The 18207-nt window shown below is 56.1% G+C and overlaps 4 protein-coding genes and 1 pseudogene across 7 annotated transcripts in view; 3 read left to right on the top strand and 2 right to left on the bottom strand.

Annotated features, from left to right (window-relative positions):
• The window catches only part of UBA7 (ubiquitin like modifier activating enzyme 7), an 8691-nt gene extending 6344 nt beyond the window's left edge, over positions 1–2347 (top strand). For all 4 annotated transcript variants that reach the window (XM_006909106.3, XM_015587154.2, XM_025044852.1 and 1 more), the window contains 3 exons: positions 1409–1501; positions 1576–1676; positions 2131–2347. In XM_006909106.3, the coding sequence (XP_006909168.1) occupies positions 1409–1501; positions 1576–1676; positions 2131–2299 (363 nt within the window). In that variant the 3' untranslated portion in view covers positions 2300–2347. The remainder of the gene's footprint in view (positions 1–1408; positions 1502–1575; positions 1677–2130) is intronic.
• Positions 2348–2511: 164 nt separating this feature from the next.
• On the bottom strand, positions 2512–5407 carry INKA1 (inka box actin regulator 1). The gene is made up of 2 exons (XM_006909105.3): positions 4101–5407; positions 2512–3358 (listed from the first exon to the last, which is right to left on the bottom strand). The coding sequence occupies exons 1-2, from the start codon at positions 4149–4151 to the stop codon at positions 2558–2560; spliced, it is 852 nt and encodes a 283-aa protein (XP_006909167.1). The 5' UTR covers positions 4152–5407; the 3' UTR covers positions 2512–2557.
• Positions 5408–6794: 1387 nt separating this feature from the next.
• CDHR4 (cadherin related family member 4) lies at positions 6795–14156 on the top strand. Its single transcript, XM_025044808.1, has 19 exons — positions 6795–6923; positions 7276–7451; positions 7571–7733; positions 7810–7901; positions 8355–8465; positions 9088–9191; positions 9369–9505; positions 9790–9973; positions 10071–10224; positions 10486–10579; positions 10872–11075; positions 11159–11298; positions 11526–11676; positions 11762–11982; positions 12210–12352; positions 13004–13060; positions 13159–13237; positions 13464–13494; positions 14013–14156. Exons 1-19 carry the CDS (start codon positions 6875–6877, stop codon positions 14066–14068), a joined length of 2346 nt encoding a protein of 781 aa, XP_024900576.1. The 5' UTR covers positions 6795–6874; the 3' UTR covers positions 14069–14156.
• LOC112477579 lies at positions 12657–12775 on the bottom strand (annotated as a pseudogene).
• Positions 14157–16042: 1886 nt separating the features above from the next.
• The window catches only part of IP6K1 (inositol hexakisphosphate kinase 1), a 40115-nt gene continuing 37950 nt past the window's right edge, over positions 16043–18207 (top strand). Inside the window, exon 1 of the mRNA XM_006909104.3 lies at positions 16043–16246. The gene's annotated coding sequence lies outside the window, so the exon portion shown is untranslated. The remainder of the gene's footprint in view (positions 16247–18207) is intronic.

The raw sequence follows: 18207 nt of genomic DNA, 5'->3' as shown, positions 1-18207 counted from the left end.
CCCAAACAAGCCCTGCTCTGGCTTCTGGCTCAAACCAAGACCCAGACTATGGGGGAGTCCTTAAGACTCCTTCAGTCCCTTTTCTACTGCTGCAAAGCCAGGCTGGGACCTGTCAGACACAGGAAGCAGCCGTCAACCACCCCCCCGCCCCCCAACCCTTTGCTGCCCCGTCTGGGGGAGCTGCAGCTTTAACTCATTAGCTAGCCAGACATCTCCCCACAGCCCCTCCTTCCCAGGAGTGCCCCTGAGGGGGAGGTAGTGGGGAGGGGGGACTAGGGCCAAAGCTCAGAACAGAGCCTGACTTCTGCCTGCATGGCATGGGGATCCTGGCCGGCCCCGGAGCTGAGTTAAAGGGCACTGAGCTCCCTGCCACCATGGATGTGGGGTCTGCAGCCCTGTGGGGATGTGCGTTCGTGTCACAGGTGTGAGTGTGCTGGGGCCTGGGCATCCCTGGCCCTGTGGCGTGTGGGTGTGGAGGGAGCATGCTTGCACATCTGTGTACCAGATGAGCGTGCAGGGCTCTTCTTCAATGTGGGCTCTCATGAGTGTGCATGTGAGTACACGAGTGGGTGTTCCTGGGCTTGTGTGCATGTGTTCTTTCAACTGCAGGGCTATGAATGGCCCTGGCTGTGTGCCAAGGCTCTATGTAGTTGGTATTTCCTTGGGGTGCAGAAGAGGGGGTAGAGAGAATGTCCTCACCAGGGGAGAGGGGAGAGGTCATGGGCCAGCGCTGGCCCTTTGCTGAGTAGCTCTGGGGTCCCTCAGGGCACAGCTGCACAGAGCCCCTTTGTGAGGGGCCCCGCCTCTAGTTAGCACACAAGCTGCCTTTGTCCATGGTGGATGTGGAGGGGGGACCTCCCCAACTCGCCTCTAGTCTTGTCTCTGTTTGACCCCACTATATTTTCTGGGGGGTTGGCAGGGCCTCCTGTCCTGGTTCCTGTCTGCCTGCCACCCAGTGGTCACTGTGCCCCTTGCCCACGTGTGCCCATGAGTAGTCCAAGGCCCTGAAAGCACAGCACAAGGGGACAGGATGAACCTACCCCCCTCCAAGCTCCAAGCCTTGCATTTGAGGAATAAGCTGCTTTATCGGAGACTTCAGCGGCCCTGCTCCTGCTTCCTCAGGAAGCACCGCCCCCCACCCCCCACACACAACCTGCCTGTGTGATGGATCGCTTGTTTCCCTGTGTGGGGGCCCCATAGCCCCATTTCCTGTGCTGGCCCTAGCATGGGCGGGGAGGGTGTCGAGACTCTGGGCCAAGATCCCACCTTCCACCCCCACTCCCTGGCTTCTGCTTCCTGCCTCTAGTCCAGCTCCTCCACTAGGAAAGGGGCCATCAGCTGCTGGTAACTGGGGTAGGGGAGGCTGTGTGAGGGAAGCTTCTGACTTCTCTCCACCATCACCCCCCAGTTCAATCGCCTGACGTGGACCTGTTGGGACAGACTGAAGGTGCCTGCTGGGCAGCCCGAGAGGACCCTGAAGTCACTCCTGGACCACCTTGAGGTGTGCCCTGTTCCTCCCCACTCCCAAGCCTGGCCCAAACTGGTCCAGCTGGCACCTGACCTGTCTCTCTCTAGGAACAACATGGACTGAAGGTGAATATGCTGCTGCAAGGGAAGGCCGTGCTCTACTCAGTGAGATGGTCGCCTGAAAAGCAGGCCCAGTACCTGCCCCTTAGGTGAGCCCACACCCGGCCTTAGCCAAGTCTTGTTCTGTCCCTGGAGGTTGGAAGTGAGGGACGTGAAGCCCTTCCTCTTCCCAACCCCATTTGGTCCCCTCGCACCCTGAAGCTTTCTTTTGCCAAATGGAGCCAGCAAATGGGTTGGGGGTGGGGCAAGGAGGGGCCTCCGGGAGCTGCCTGCTTGGCTAGCCCCCACCAGCTTCTCCACACCCTGCTCAGCCCCCTTTCATAGCCCACTCCCAGGGGACTAGCAATTTCCTGCCTCCTGCCTGCCCTACCAGCCCCAGCCGCTCTGAAAATAGTTTCAGATGTTTCCTGTCTTGAGCTGCTCCTGCTCCTGGCTCAGGCTCCTTATGGCCCAGCGGCACCCTCTAGTCCATGCCAGGCTACTCTCTTCCTGCCACCGCTCATCGACCAAATCTCCCCCGAATCTCCCCCCAACACACACCAGGGTGACAGAACTGGTGCGGCAGGTGACAGGCCAGGTGCCTGAGCCAGAGCAGCAGGTGCTGGTACTGGAGCTCAGCTGTGAGGGTGAGGACGAAGACACTACCTTTCCACCCCTGCACTACGAGCTGTGCAAGGAAGCAGCCCCACTGCACAGCAATATCGAGCCCTGAATCCTGTGACCACAGTAGATCCTCAATAAATGCTTGTTGAAGGAAAGAGTAAGTGGAGAGGGGGATGGACGAACGGCAGTAATGCACACGGGGTGTGACAAGGGCACACAGGGACCCCTGGAGGGAGGGAAAGTCTCTTTAGATTCGCCTGCCTGGGCTGTGCCTCAAAGGGCTCGGGGCTGCCTCCTGGAGACTCAGGCATATGGAACCAGGACAGTCCAGAGAAGGGCCTTTATTGTCCCAGGCTGGAGGGCAGGGTCAGAGGTAGCTGACAACATCATTGCAGATGATGGGCTGGCGGCTGCGGCAGCTCATGAGAGCTGCAAAGCGTGAGATGTCTGCAGGCAGTTCAGGTTCCGGGCGAGGTGGGCATGACAGTCGCTTTCCTGCCATGGCCGCCCGGCGGGCCCTGGCCAGCTGGCGCCGCAGCTGCTCAGAGAGACCAAGCAGGAACTGGGGGGGCCGAGCACGGGCACGGGGCCCACCTCCACCGTCCCCCTCACCTGCTGCCTCGGGCAGCTCCATCCAGTTGTGCACCAAGTCAGCAAAACAGTTGTCCCCCAGCACCAGGGGCTGGCGACTGCGACCTCTGCTCAGCAGGGCTGCTGTCCAGTCCTCGGCTTCCAGCTCCTGCCAGTGCTCCAGGCAGGCATCTGGGGTGGACTTGGGCCGCGGTCGGTGGGCAGGTGGTACACTGGCTACAGGGACCCCACTGGACAGGGGGATGCTGCTAGCTGAGAGGCGCTGTCTATGGGGGCGCCATGCTGGGGGTGCTGGATGCTGGAGGACGGGGAGCTCTTCCTCTCTCCACGTGCTGCCAGACACCTCAGAGAAGCCAGAGTCCCAATCCAGGGTATGCTCCCTAGGGCCCCCCGAGCCTACACCCCTGTCTCCTATCACTACACCTTCTTCCTCCTCTTCCTCCACACAGCAGACTGAGTCCTCATCCAAGACATCTGAGGCCCTGAGCCGGTGGCTGAGCCGGACACTTGAGCCAGGTTTAGGGGGTGGCGGAAGGGGGCCAGGCATGGGAGGTGAGCCTGTGTCCCGGCCACACAGCTGCAGAGAAAGAGAGAACAGAAGTTGGAGGGGCAGTGCTTGTCATCCCTGCTTTCTGGGGGGCCAGTCTCAGAACAGAAGGCCCAGAAGAGCCGGACAGGCCTGCAGACCTAGGCAGCAAGGCCTCTAGTGGGTACAGGGCATGGGGGTGCTGGCACACGAAGCTCGTGTGGTTCCCATAAGTCGACCTGGTGGCAGTCCGGCAGGCTTCAGCACGCAGAGCCGGGCAAGTCAGCACCCGCCACCAGGGCGGGAGGCAGGGTTGCGGGCCTGCATCGGGAAGTAGGTCCTGCTCAGGGCTGGGGTGGGGGAGCATCCGTGCCTCTTGAGGAATTCAGCTCCTCAAAGCCCACAACGTCTTTCAGAGAAGACAGGGCACTTGTCAGGTGGGAGTAGAGGAAGAAAGTACGGGCCAGCCTGGGATAGGGGGCAACCAAAGCAGCGCAAGCAGCTCTTTAGTCTCCTGCAGCGACTGCTCCACCCCAAAAGAAGTTTACCCCCCTCAGCTCCTTACACCGCCCCAGCGGCACAGCCAGCTGGGCTGCTGTTACTTGATGCCCAGAGCAACTCTCAACCGTCCGAAACCCGACGCGGGCCATCTGGGCCATCTGGGCCGCCCCGCCCCCATCCCGCCTTGGATGTGCACTCGGGACGGCCCCCAACCCGTGTGTCGTTCGGGCGGGACGGAACCCTAGCACCCCCACACACGTCCTGACGAATCACACCCGCTCCCAAGCCTCACCAGTTCCCAGCGGAGCTGGCCCAGGAAGCTGTCAAGCCGAGTGCTGTGCATGCCCGTGCCAGAGCCCTCGCCAGGCCTGCCAGTTCCTCTGCGAACTCCAGCGGGAGCGGTGCGGAGGGGGCCGGGCGGGCCGGCGAGCGGCGCCCTCACCCTCTATCTTGTCCCGCGGCTCCTCGCTCTCCGTAGCTCCCGCCGCAGCCACCACCCCAACATCTGGCAGCCGCGCCCCGCCCCTGACGCCGCAGCCAATGGGGCCGGGGCGGAGCTGAAGTGGCCCCGCCCCCGGGCGCGCGCGGATGATCCCCACGCCCACTCCCCCTCTCAGCTCCAGCTCTATGAGGAGGGGCGGGACTGCCGCTGCTGAAAGCCGGGCGCGGTCCGGCCCGGGACTTCCCGACGCCCCGGGCGTTTGAGTTGACTCCGGGTTCGCTGCGCGACCCAGAAGAAGTCGCTTTCCCGCTGTAGCCTCAGCTTCCCCATTTTTCCCTGGATAGGACTGTGGTCCCTCCCGCAAAAGCCCGGTGGGCACGCGGGCTCCCCGGCTGCGCCCATGTACCGGCAGAGCGCCCCCAGTCCTCGGGCTCCTCAGTGCTGTGGCCCACTTCGGGCCCAACCCCCTGGATCCGCTCCTGGAGCGGGCCTTGACAATCCCTGGAAGTGATGGGAGGGTCCTGCCTCCTCTGAGGACTCCCGGAGCGCGGGACGTCGCAGGAGCTTAGAGGAGGGGCCTCAGCCAAGGCCCAGCCCACGCCTCTCCGCCCCGCGTCTGGCCCAAGCTAGGCCCCGCCGCCCTCTAGTGGGGAGCGCGCGGTTAGCCGCATTTCCTGAAGTGACATCCGCATCCCCTCGGCCCAGCATCACGTGCAGACTGAGGGTGAATGCAGGGGCTTAGGGCGGCCCTCTCTGGCGGGAATGGTCAGAGCCTGTTCCCAGAGGTCCTCCATGATTTCAGGCTCGTTTCAAGGATACTGTCTAACTGGAGACAGATGAGTCAGTAGACAGAAAAATGCTGGGGAATGAGGGCGACGGGCTGATTTGGGAGAGACGACTCTCAGAGGAGATGGCATTCTGTTTGGATGAGCCTTCATGGGGAGATCAAGAAGAGGGGCATTCTAGGCAGAAGGATAAGCCAGTTAAAGGTCCTGAGAGGACAGGAACTGGACAGGGCATAACATAAAGAAGGCCTAAGGGGTTTATGATGTTGGTAGTTGCAGTAGTGAAGAGGTCAGCAAAACCAGGCGCCTAGCAGCTTCAGAAAGGAATATGGGGTTTTGTTCTTGATGTGATGGGGAGCACTGAGGGCTTTTGAGCAGGAAGTGACCTGGGCTGGCTCCTGTTTAGATAATCTCAGCTGCTGTTTGTAATCAGAATGGAGGCTCCTGCCCTCATCCAGCAAGGGAGGGGCTGGTCTGGGCTGTGATGGGGCTGGTGCACAGAAGGGGGTCACTTTGGTGTATGTTTTGGAGCTAAAATCAAACCTTGCTGATGCATGAATATGGGTAGGAAAAGAGGGCATCAGACATGACTCCCAGATCTGGCTTGAACTTCTGGTTGGATGGGATTGTCATGAATTGATCCAGGAAAGACTGGAGAAGAGTGGGTTTGGGGAGGAAAATCAAATGATCCTTTGTGAACGCGTGACCCTTGAGATGCCTATTAGACATCGGAGAAGAGATGCGGGGTCAGCCACTGGATGTGTGACTAGACTTGGGGAGAGAGATCAGCACTGAAGTCTTGGATCTGGGAGACAGAAGGACTGGATGTTACCTAAGGCCATCCATCTCTTAGACAGAGAGCAGCAGTCAGGACTAAGCCATGGAACACCCCACTGGGTGGAGGTAGGGAAGCAGAACCAGCAAAGGAGCTATGCGGGAACCGCCTGGGAGGTGAGAAGAAATAGAGTATGGGCACTTAAGGAGCCACAGGGAGCAAGCATCAAATGCTGCCAGGGAATTGAGAGTGGAGAATAAACTGCTGAATTCAGTAGTACACAAATCTCTGGAGACTCTGACAAGGGCAGTTTCATGGAAAGAAGGACAAGCTTGATGGTAGTGAGTAGGAGAGTGAGAGATAAAGAACTGGAGAGAGCAAATATAGACAACTTTTTAAAAATTGGACATATATATGTGTATATATATATATGTGTGTGTATACACACACACACACACACACACAATGAATAGACAACTCTCAAAAGTACGGCTTAATAAATGTTGTCTGTAGACACTTGTGCAACTGTCACCCAGATCAAAATAAATGATATCCCTAGCCACTCCAGGAGGCCACTTTGTGCCCCATCCAATTGATATCCCATAACTACTATTTGATTTCTATCAACAAGGATTTTATTGAGGTTGGGCTTAGTGTAGACAGATAATGTTCTAATGGGGGGTGGGTAGCTGGAGTTCAGACTCTGTGGGGTAGCAGGTCCTGGGCCCAATATTCTTGGGTACTGTCTTGTTCTGTCTCCAAAGACTTCCCTGAACCTGTTTCCCCAACTGAAGCTGATACTTCTCCCCTCACACCCGCTTTTGGTTGTGGTAACGAATGGGGGAAATCTCTGAGAGCCCTGAAAAAATAGGGTTCTCTAGGCCTCTGGATGCCTGTCTGGAGTCTAGAGCTCAGTCACCAGGGATGGGTGGGGCTGCAGTCTGGGAGGCCCGGAAGTCCTGCCTACCCAGTGTGTTTGAGCAACTGACCTGGCAACAGGGTGGGCCTGACAAACACCTCTGTCCTTCCAAAGTCTCCTCTGCTGTCTGTATCTTTAGGACACAATGGTGCTACTCAGACCCTTGGCACTTCTTCTTGCTCTGGTTGTCTCTGGTGAGGAGCTGGTGGGTTGGGGGAACCCCAGTTCTCATCTCCCTGTTCCGCCGCGGAGCAGAGTCCTGACCCTTTTCAGATGGTCCATCATGGACGGCAGGGGCTGGAGGAAAGCCAGGAAAGGGCTCTGAACCCCTGACCCTCATTCTTACCTTGGCTACTTCCTCGACCAAATCCTCACTTCCAATCTATGAAATGAGCTGACCCATGGGTGGATGTGGGGCACAAGGAAGGGCTCTGGCTGTTTGGTCCCAAGGTTTGGCCAGGCCCTGTGGCAGAAGGGCAGGACTATGCTCAAGTCTGTGGTTCCATGAGCATGGGGGCCTCCAGCCTGATCATCTCTTCCTCACAGTTGTCCACGACCTGCCCTGGATCATAAATGTCTCCGAGAGCCAGGGACCTGGCACCATCCTCTACTTGAACTGTACTTCTCACATGCCCTCCCTGAAGTTGCTCAGTGTGCAGCCACCCACCACCTTCTTCAACCCACCCAGCTTGACCAGGTGGCAGGGGATCTATGTGGGAAAGGTAGGGTCATGGGCACAACTGGGAACCATAGGGAAACAAGAGCAGACCCTAAATTCATAAAACCAGAGGTGGTGGGAGGGAGAGTCTAGGCCCCACATGGCACTGCCTACCTGCCACAGGTGACCTTAAGCAGTTCAGCCCGGCTGGATGCCCTGGCAGTGAACCGCTATGAGCTGCAGCTGCAGTACACATGTGGCAACAACGTGTCGGAGGGATCACTCTTTGTGGATGTGCAGCAGGACCCTGGCCATATCCAGTGTGCTGGCCCATTCGCCAGCCCAGGTGAGGCCAGCAGCAGCAGGCAAGGGGTGGGCAGGCATGGCCTGAACAGAGCTTCCCTAACTTCCCCTCTGGCCAGCTGGGGAAATCATTCAGGTGCCGGAAACAATCACACCTGGGGCCAGGCTATACACTCTGCTGTTCCCAGGCCTGGAACTCCAGGGAGCCCAGGTAAGACCAGCACACGGGCAGTAGGGGGAGTAAAATGGGAGGGTGGGCATGGGGAGACCAAGCCCAGCCCCTGCTTGGCCAAGCAGAGAACTTCAGAGAAACCCTTTAGCTGAGCCTCTGCATGATACATGCTCTTGGAGAGAGCCACTGAGGGCCCCCACCCCACTAGTGACCATGGCTATTCCTACAGGAACCTCTCAGGGGCTGAGTTCTTTCAAGTGTATCGCTTTTGTAATCCAAAAAGGAAATGTAGTTTAAAAACAAAATAAATGGTTTAAAAGCAGAAAGGATTGAGGATTGGGGTCTGGGGTCCCAGGTTAGGGTAAATGTCAGTGGTGGGGTTTCATAGAATTGGGTGTGGGCAGGTACCTGCTGGATTGTTGGGGACTTTGGCAGGGATGCTTTGGGTACTGGGGGCTGGGGACTGAGCATCCAGCATCTCTGTCCTGTCAGATGAACATCACCAGTGCCCAGGACCCTCCATATTTTCCCGGACCTTTCTCCATCAATGGGCAAGGTTGGCTGCGGGCACCACCTCAGGGCCTCAAAGGCCAGGCTCAAAAGGTGAGCATGACTTGGGACCTGGGGATATATCCATGGATGAGGCATACAATGGGCAGAGCCACCACCCTCTGGAAATTTGCTTGTTCTTGGCCTCCTTGGCCTCCTCCATTAGGCTGCTTCTCCCAGACACTGCCCATACCTGTACTTGCTGCCCCATGCTGGCTGTCCTCCCACCTTGGCCTGGTTCTATGTTGGGCTCTGGAGTTCCAGAAAAAAAGTGGGATCCCTGGCTCACGATGTCTTGAATAGAAATGAGAGTGTTCAGAGAAGACGGACAGGAGAGTTCTGGGCGAGGTGGCGAGTGCAGGTTAGAGAAGTTCCTTCTTTAAAACTTCTACAACTTAGTAACTGGCTCTTAGCAACTCTAAGATGATAAGGCATAACGTGAATGACTCAGATATCACTCTCTTGGGGGCTGTTTGTATCCTAATAGATGGATTTATGGCTCATAAGAATGGGACTCAAAAGATATACCTGTTAGCAGGTGACAGGTCTGTGGAAGAGTGAGCGTTTGGGCTCCTTGTGGAGGTCATCTGGGGGCTGCTTATTTGATGAGAAGTCTGGGCACAGACATACAGATAGATGTACACTGTGGTTCCCTTCCTATTCTGTGTCACTGCAGGTCTTCCAGCTTCAGATCCTGGTGACCTTTGGCCCAGGCCGAAGCTGCAGTGGGACGCTGGTGGTGAAAGTTTTGCCTGCTCCCTCCAGCCAAGTCTCCTTCTTGTAAGGCTCCCCTACCCTGGGACTGTGAGGGCGCAGGGCCTGGCCTCGGGGAAGTGGGAGTAGGTCACAGTGGGGCTGCAGGAATGTCCCAGCTCCCTGCGGTTTGTGGGAGGTTCCAGGGGAGGAGCCTGAGGACCAGGTGGCAAGGGCAGGAAATAAAGCCCCCTTTTTGTCCAGGAAGCAGGATCAGAATATCACCATCCCCGAGGACTTCGTCCCCGGGAGTGAGGTGGTTCGGGTCCAGGCCCAGGGCCTCAACGTGCGCTACGAAATCCTGTCTCCCGTACCCTGCACGCTCTTCTCCATCGGACGCGGTGAGGGGCGTGGAGTGGGGTATGGGAATGCCTCTGCGGCTTGTCCAGAGGTGACCCGCACTACCGCCTTACCCTCGCGAGAAACGAGGCTGGAGCTGAGGCAGAAACTGGGGCAAGGTCGCGTTTGGGGACATGGCCGGAGCTACAGACGAGCTTTGGAGGAGGCAATGCCGGGTGCCAGGCTCAGCGCCCTAACCCGTCAGTGAGAGGGTGGGAACCGGGTTGAGCTGGTGGCGGGGCCAAACTCTGCGTCCCCTCCACCCCAACCCTCCCACCTGGCCCAGCGGACGGCGTGATCCGGACCACTGCGCCTCTGGAGTTGGCGCGGGCCCCAGGAGCAGCAGTCACTGTGCTGCAGGTGAAGGCCTTCGAGCGGCTCCAGCCGTGGGCCAGCGTTGAGCTCAATCTCACCGTGAACGTGCGTCCGGTCAACCGCTGGCCTCCACGCTGCCTCCCAGCACTCCTAGTGTGAGTACACCCGAGCCTTACCTAGGCCACCGGGTCTCCAGCCACGGCTCACCGCCAAGCCCCGACTCCCGCCCTGCCGCCTGCCCTCTGCTCCCAGAACTCAAATCCCCGAAACTGCACCTGTGGGCACCGTGCTGAGCATCTTCACTTGCACTGACTTGGACTCTCCTGGCTCCACCATGGACTATCAGCTGCGGTTCCACGGCCCTCCTGGCCCCACCAGCCTCTGCCTTATCGACAGGGTCCTGAAGGTGCCCCGTGCCACAATTCCCAGACCCACTGGAAGGGTGCTTGGGCCGGCGAGGTGGGGTAGGGGGAGGGAGGTGGCAATGGTCTGTGGGAGCCGAGACCACGGGGTGAAGGAGATGGTGGTAGAGCCTACCTGCTTTGCAATATGGAGAACTGGGGGTCAGGATAGGCCATCGGTAGATGCGCTTGCCTGAGGCAGCCCAGAGTGGCTCAAGGCTCTCCCAGGCAGTGGCTGAGCCTCACATTCTGGCCCCTCTGGCCAGGTGAATGCCACACTGGACTGTGACACTCCTGGGGCCTGCTTTCAGCACACAGCCTCCATCCTGGTGTTCGATGGTGGTCAGCCCCTGATGTCCAGTGAGTGACCATATCCAGGCTCGGGTATTCAGTACCCCTGTCCCCATCCTCAGGACAGCTCTCCTCCCTCTGAAACTGGTAGGACAGTTTCAAATGTCCATTTCAAATGTCTAGCGTGGGGCACATCTCTCCTCTCCCAGATGCCCCCAGTACGGGAGAGATATTGCCCTCCTTCCCTCCAGACTGTCTTTCTCCTTAGACCGCCCAGGGCAGAGACGAATCTCCCTCCTCAGAACCCCAGGGCAGGGGTGGGCACCCCAGGCCAGCTCCTTGACTGCCTAACAACTTCCAGCTGAGGTGCCAGTACTGGTGATTGTGACACCTGTCAATGAGTTCTCTCCGGCCTGCGTCACACGCACATTCCGGGTTCGGGAGGATGCAGGGCCCCGCACTCTGCTGGGCTCTGTGGTGGGCACGGACATGGATTACCCACATGACAGCATTGAATACCATACCTCTGGCGGGTCTGCCATCTTCGCTGTGGACCGTCTCAGCGGTATTTCCCCCCCAGGGCTGGAATGGAGGGGTAGAGTCAGAGTTGACTCTGCAGGCTGAGGCTGTGCCCTCCCCCCCTTCTAGGGGAGGTTCGCCTCCTGGGGCCTTTGGACTATGAGCAGCAGAGGATGTACAGGCTCATTGTCCTGGTGACTGACCATAGCCAAGACCAGGACCCCACCTACCACCGCTCTGGATCCTGCACTATTACCATTGAGATTGAGGTAATTGAGCTCCAAGGCCTTGAAAGAATTAAAGAGAGTTCAAACCTCACTCTGCCATTCTGATTTTCCACTCTGTGCCTCAGTTTCCTCCACTGGTTGGCTGGATGGGGGCGGGGCCTCGTGTGGAAAGCTTCGGAGCCTATTGCCTGAGAGCTAAGGTCTAGGGAGGAGGCTGAAGGGCTGGCCCAGGGATTCGAGAAGTGGGTGACCTGGCTATGTTCCTGCAGGATGTGAATGACCATGCTCCCGAGTGTGAGCCTCCGTTTCAAGAACTCACCGTCCGCACTTCCCTGGGCCATAGCCTGGAGGTGACCAAGGTGTCATGTCGGATCCCTCAGGAGCCACAGCGCCTGGCCTTCTCCTACAGCATCGTGGGAGGTGAAGACCATGAGTGTCACCAGGCTGTGGGAGAGGCATGGGCAAAGCCAGCAGTGCTCCCCTTCTTTTGCCACTCTGCTTTCAGGGAATAGTCAGAGCCAATTCAGCCTGCGAGGAGCCGTCCTGGTGCACGACAACCTCAAATTGGGGGCCCCCTGGCCAGAACAGCCCCATACTTATGAGCTATTGATCCGTGTGGCTGATGCAGGTCCCTCCATCCCCCACCTCAGCACCACAGCTACCGTCATTGTGCATCTAGTTCCTTGGAGGGCCAGCACAGTGGCCACCAGCACCCACAGAGCCACAGTGAGGGGGGTCCTTGGGCCCTTGTGGGGTAGGGAGAGAGGACCTTGGAGGGTGAAGAGCCCCAGTTTTCCAGGTGGATGATGGGGAAGGCATTTCAGAGGGGAGCGTTGAGTGCAAAGAGCAATATGGGAGAGCAAATCTGGGGGATGGGGTGGCCCAGCTCTTGGAGGAGTTTAGAAGATCAAAGCATTTGGCAGGGCAGCGGTGAGGCTGTGACCTCATTTCAGGTGCCTTCAGTGATGATGCCCCTGCTTGTGACAGACACAGAGGCTTTCTGGCAGCCGGAGCCCTGGTTCGTGGTGGTGCTGACAGTGACCGGTGCCCTCCTCCTGTTGGCCCTGGGCTGGCCTCTCAGCAGACTCCTCCAGGGGTAGGGTTTCTATTCCTGTGCTTCCTGCCTCTCCCCAGCCCACTAACGGACCCCATCTGTGAGAAGTGATTTCAGCCAAGGTTTGATAACAATGCCCATGGCGATGGGCAAACAAACCAATATTAAGGAAGGCTGTTCTCCCTCCAGAGGTCGTGACATTAGAGGCAGAGAGACAATGGAAGAAGGAAGCTGTCTCCATCGTTGTCAGAGCCTAGTCTTGGAATGGGATGGGTGTGGATGAGGGCTGGAGACTCTGAGTGTGTCATGCGTTGGGCATTTACCCTATTCTTTTTTTTTTTTTTAACGCCTACAGCACCTGGTATTCTTAGGTGGTCTCCCATCCAAGTACTAAACAGGCCCAACCCTGCTTAGCTTCTGAGATCAGACAAGATCGGGCATGTTCAAGGTGGCATGGCCGTAGATCATTTACTCTATTCTTGACCCCCAATTGCCACTTGAAACCTGATCTGCCCCTAAGACTGAATTTCTTGTGGGCACAGGACTGAACGCAGAAGAAGTGGGGGGTAACAATATGGACACTGCATACAGACTTTGGCTATCCCCAGTATAAAGGGGTAAATGAATCGTGCTGGTTACTGGAGCCAGCAAGTCTGCTGCCCTCACGCTTGGTTCCCCCTCCCGGCATTTTAGGTTGACCCAGGTGCTACGGGCACCAAGCAAACCAGCTCAGGCTCTGCTGCTAAACAGGTCAGCCTTCTTTGCATACCTCCATGTCTGGACCATTACTTAAACTCAGGCTGGGGCCCAGAGCCTTATCCTGTACTCCTGCTCCTACTTTGTCTCAGTATCCAAGGAGCTGAAGGGTCTGCTGAGGGGTTCATGGAGGCACCGATGATGGAGACACCCCAGGCATCCATGAGCCTGGTATGTCAACCCACCATCCTGTGTAGTGGGGACACTAAGGCTGCTCTAGAATACTCCCCTGCCCAGCCTGCCCACTTCCTTATGGATGGCTCCCCCTGTGGGAGCTCATGCCAGCACCAACAGGATGGAGGAGGCAAGTGGGCTCCTGATCCCTTTGGGAGCAGGCCTCCACCTGCTCCCTGTGGATGGGGTTCAACTCATTGTACCCTCTCATTCTTCCCCTCAGCAGCATTTCGATGGCAGAGCACAGGACTCCTGTGAGTTTCCCTATCCCCAATACATTCACCACCTTGGCCCACCTTCTCTCTTTAATCCATCTCAGTATCTCCTCCTACCACCAGGCATCTACTGTCTACTCTTTCTGTGAAGGAGATCTGTTCTCACCCCCACTCACCTTTCAGCCAAATGTTTGTCAGACACCTGTAGGACCAAGTGATGACTCAGAGCTGGTCTGGTTCCTGCCCATAGGGGAAGGGAGAAAGGTAGTGAGGGGAGAGACCCCCAGATATTCCATTTGCATCAGTGAATTAGAGCAGAGCAATCTGGCACTGGGCTTAGGGGAACTGGTGTCCAGCTTTGGGGAATCAAAGATGCTTCTTGTGCATTTGAACCAGACCTCAAAGGAGATGCTGAGAAAGGGGACAGGTTGGATCAAGCAGAAAGTGGGGGTCATCACACCAAGGGTCCTGGGACATCTTCTCCTACCCTTAGGGGCAGGAGGCAGTTCTGCTGAGGCCAGCAGTGCTACCTCTCTTTCCTAACCATCTGAGCACAGGTACAGGCAGAGATTACCTGTTCAACTCACACACGGGAGCCCGGCGCTGGCTCTGAGGCCAAGAAGCTGCTTCACTACGTGAGAATTTCTTCTTCACATGATCATGGGCTGTGTTTTCAAGTTGATTCAATAATAAACAAAATTAAAAGCAGAAAGTCCCAGCCTTGTAACCCACATGTGGGAGAAGCTCTGAGATCTGTGCTTCCTTGTTCTCACTTGGAAAACTCCCTACTTTGTGGGAACACTCTAGGGAGTAGCAAGGTTACTTTTAAGAAGGCACTGTACCGTGCTCTGATTGACAGAGGTTAATGCTCTGCAGAAGTAAGAGGCTGTTAGTCCTGTCAGTGACTGAGGGGGTCTGTCACCTCAGAGGCCACCTGCTCTAGCAGGTGGAAAAGGCCCAAGAGGAATTGTTCATTTGAGGGCCCCACCAACCTCCGGGGCAGTCTGTGGACTGTGTGTGGAGGTTTTCTTGGGAAGGATCTGGAGATTTTGCACTGAGGTGTGGGTTGGTGCAGACCTGGCATGGGCAGCCATGGAGGGATTGATGGGAACCCTCTTCTGAGGGGCTGTTCCCATTTCTTCTTGATGTGTTTCTTTTGGTTCCTTGGCCCTCAGCCCTCTCTGTGCTGAGCTGAGCTGTTGCACACAGCCAGGTGGCCTGCAGTAACCTGCAGAAGATGCAATGCTAGCCTACTTCCTGTGCCCAGCTTGGCATCAGGTACCAAGATGCTGCCAGTTTTCCAAGAGTACCTGCTGTCTGGTGGAGCTACCTTTACTGTGATATCTCCAAGTCTGTGGACCTGAATCCTTTTGGGTCACTGGAAGCCAGTTATGATATCCCAAGTGGGGAAAAAAGCTGAGTGCTTTCTGTGGGAAAGATGCATTTCACAGTGCTCCCAGTCAAGTGAGGGTTTTGAGCTGCCCTCAGGGACAGAGATGTGAGAGCAGGCTGTTATTGGAAATGGTTGCAGGCAGACTTCTTCTGAGCACTTACTCTCCTCTAAGGGCTAATTAAATCTTCATCTCTCAAGAGCCTGTTATCCTCATTTTATAGATGAGTCAACCAAGGCTCAAAAGTCATGGAGCTAGCTATTTGCAGCACTTGATGTGTGTCTAGACTGTGTGACTGCATCTGGGTTCCTAACCCTGAAGCCACGCCCAGGGTTAGGTGCTCTGTATGCGGGACCAGTCCACCCAGGATTCACAGTTGGCCTCGGAGGCAGAGCATGACAGGTTAGGGCTGTCATAGAGACTCAAGACAAGATGCTCTAGGTGCGGGACCAGTCCACCCAGGATTCACAGTTGGCCTTGGAGGCAGAGCATGACAGGTTAGGGCAAAATATGCTGTCATAGAGACTCAAGACAAGATGCTCTAGAGCAGAAAATGAGTACTCGTTGTGTGCCAGGACTTGTGCGGGGATCTGAACTCTAGACCAAAGGACAAACGTGGGCAATGGGACAGCACAGGTGGTTGCACTGATGAGGGGCAATGCTGGAGAAGCCGGTGGGAAGAGGGCATTATACTCTGGAGCCAGTAGGAAAAGGTATGAGACCTGGTGCCTCCAGTTCCAGATGTAGCGTGACCTTGGCCCGGCCTCCCGCTCTGCGCCTCAGTTTCCTCACCATTGAATGGGGACAGCAACCCCTCCATTCCGGGAGTGTTGACAAAAACTGCAAACAGCACTCAGCAGACATTCCCTAAGTGTGCACGCATGTGTGAGAAGACGCTGCTGGGTCTGCACCGGAGCCGCGTACGCAGAGAGAACAAGGGCACTACGGCCTCGAAATCACCCACAAAACCTCTGCCGCCAGCAACTCCCGGAACTGCACGCATGCGCCAACCCATGCCGTCACAGTCACGTGTCGAAGCGTTCGGCACGGGCGGTGAGAGGTTGGCTCTGAATGACAGGTCAATCGACCTGTCAGCGGGAAGCACCCCCACGGCGTCGGACATCGAGGCTGTTGATTGGGGAAAGTCTCAGCTGGGGGCGGGTTCTTTGCAGCCCTGGTTACTATGACGCCCGGCCCCCGCCCCCTCGGCTGGCCGCCATCTTGTTGTTGATCCGTACCCAGTGGGCAGCGCCGGGAGCTGGACCGAGCGGCTGGTGCGGGGCCGCTGCTGCGGGGCTCAGCCACCTGCGCTGCCTGCCAGGGGGCGGGCAGAAACCTGGAGGCCCGGGGGGCCCAGCTCCCGTGGGGAGCCGTGGGCACCCGCTGCCCGGGCCAGTCCGGTGAGTGACAGGAGCCGGGCCGATGGACCCGGCCTGACGGCCGCGGGGCGGGTAGCGGCGGGCGCGGGGTTGGAGCGGGCGCGCGCAGGGCCGGGATATCGGCCGAGCATCACTTGAACATCGCTCGAGCGTCCTGACTGGCCGCCCATGGAGCCTCCCAGATGGTGGCGCCGAAGTAAGGCGAACGGCCTCGAGGGTCCGAGAGCCCCGTGCCTGAGGGCCGGCTCGTGGGGCGGCGGGAAACTAGCTTCTCTGACCGAAGCCCTGGGCTCTGCTGACCCGCAGTGCTGAAATGTGTCCAGTGCCAGCCTGATGCTCTCCGGGGCGTTGTGTTGCTCCTGGGTGAGAAATACACGAACCCTTTAGATGTCGCTCCTGCGAGTCATTTTCAGACTGCTTGAGACTAAAACTAGACGAAACAGCCGAAAGCCCCCGCGTACCAGGCAGGCCGATGTCACGGCCCTGTGATTCTGGAAGGGTGAAGGCCCTCTGCCCGGCGTTTATCTCCAGTACTCCTTGGAGATCACGATTTGTTTCTTCCTGAAGGGCCTGGTTAAATGTCCATGATGCCCAAATTATATTTTGCGGCGTAATTTTTTGGTTCTCGACCACCACTTTTTGTTGGAGTTGTGGTATGATTTTCCTCTTTTTTGGAAAAAGTGAGTATTACGGTGATGACTTGGTTGATTTTTATCTCCTAAAGATATATTTTGCCTGTATAACGAGACAAAGGAAATGTAGAATCAGAAAACTAAATGAAACTTTTTTTTTTTTTTTTTGGTCTTCCTGGATGGTATGGAATTGCCAAATGAACTTTTAACAGACTAAATGTCTCTTGTCCAGTGAGAACAGACTGAAGGGCTCTCTTCCTGTGAGACCCCGGGCTAGCTGTCCAGAGAGTTCTCAGTGCTCCAAAACACATTTTTTTCCTCTGTGATCTCTTGGCTTCTCTGCACAGTCTCCTTGTATTGCTAAAATGAAGTCAGGCAGCAATATTTTGTGTGCTTGGATCTTGTCATCTTTAGAATGAATTTTGAAGGAAACCAGCTCCTCGGTGAGATCCTTTTGGAGAACAGACGTTGAAACCAGAGGAGGCTGGTGGCCTGTTGCTGGTTGCTTTACTTGTGAGAAGAGTCTTTATTTCATTACCTTCCCTCCTGCCATTTTTTGAATCTTGAATGAGTTTCGACCTTGGTGAGAGCATTTCCTTGGGCAGTTCTTGATAAGAAAGGAGGGAGGTAGTAAAATATTAGGAGCTTCTCAAAATTGTCCCAAGCTAACCAGCTCCCCACTTTGATTAAGGCTTCCTTTAGAAATTTAAGGCAGCCACAGGGTTAAATTCTTGCTGGTTTCTGTTTAAATATCCCTAAGTTAGGATCTAGCCTGTTAACTTCTAGCCTGTTAAGGATTTCTTTGAGATGTAGAGACACTCTTTTTATTAAGTTCTCAACACTAACTTTTGCATACAGTTTTTTTGGGGGGGGCATGGGGGGATCAAGGGCCTGTTAAAGTTTATCTTCGGTGTAATCTTCTGTTAGAAGTGCTGCCCCAAGGAAATTGTAGACTATATAAGAACTTTTATTGCCTTTGTTTAATGCTTTTACAACCTCATGAATATTTATGAGAGGTAGATGATGCTTGATTCAACTTGGTATTACCCAAAAGTAGCTAAAAACAGTACTTCTGGGCTGGGCATTTTTAAGTGCAAATGAGTAAGAATGTTGTTACAATAGCGGATCCTTCTTCCTCTTCAACTTCTTTGTCTTTACATAATTCACCTGTAAATGTCAGCACTTTTAACTCTAGGAGCAACAAACAACATTTCACAGACTGGAGATTCTACCCTGAAGTCAGGTTTATGGGGTGAGATCCTATGTCCTTCTGTGGCATTCAAGGTACAGCGCTGCTGCCCGGCTGGCCTTAGCCCCTACCTCTCTAGGGTTTAGCCTAGACCCCACTAA

This window comes from Pteropus alecto, unplaced genomic scaffold, assembly GCF_000325575.1.
Source record: "Pteropus alecto unplaced genomic scaffold, ASM32557v1 scaffold53, whole genome shotgun sequence".
In the NCBI taxonomy this organism is placed as follows: domain Eukaryota; kingdom Metazoa; phylum Chordata; class Mammalia; order Chiroptera; family Pteropodidae; genus Pteropus; species Pteropus alecto.
This window is presented reverse-complemented; position numbering and strand designations above follow the sequence as displayed.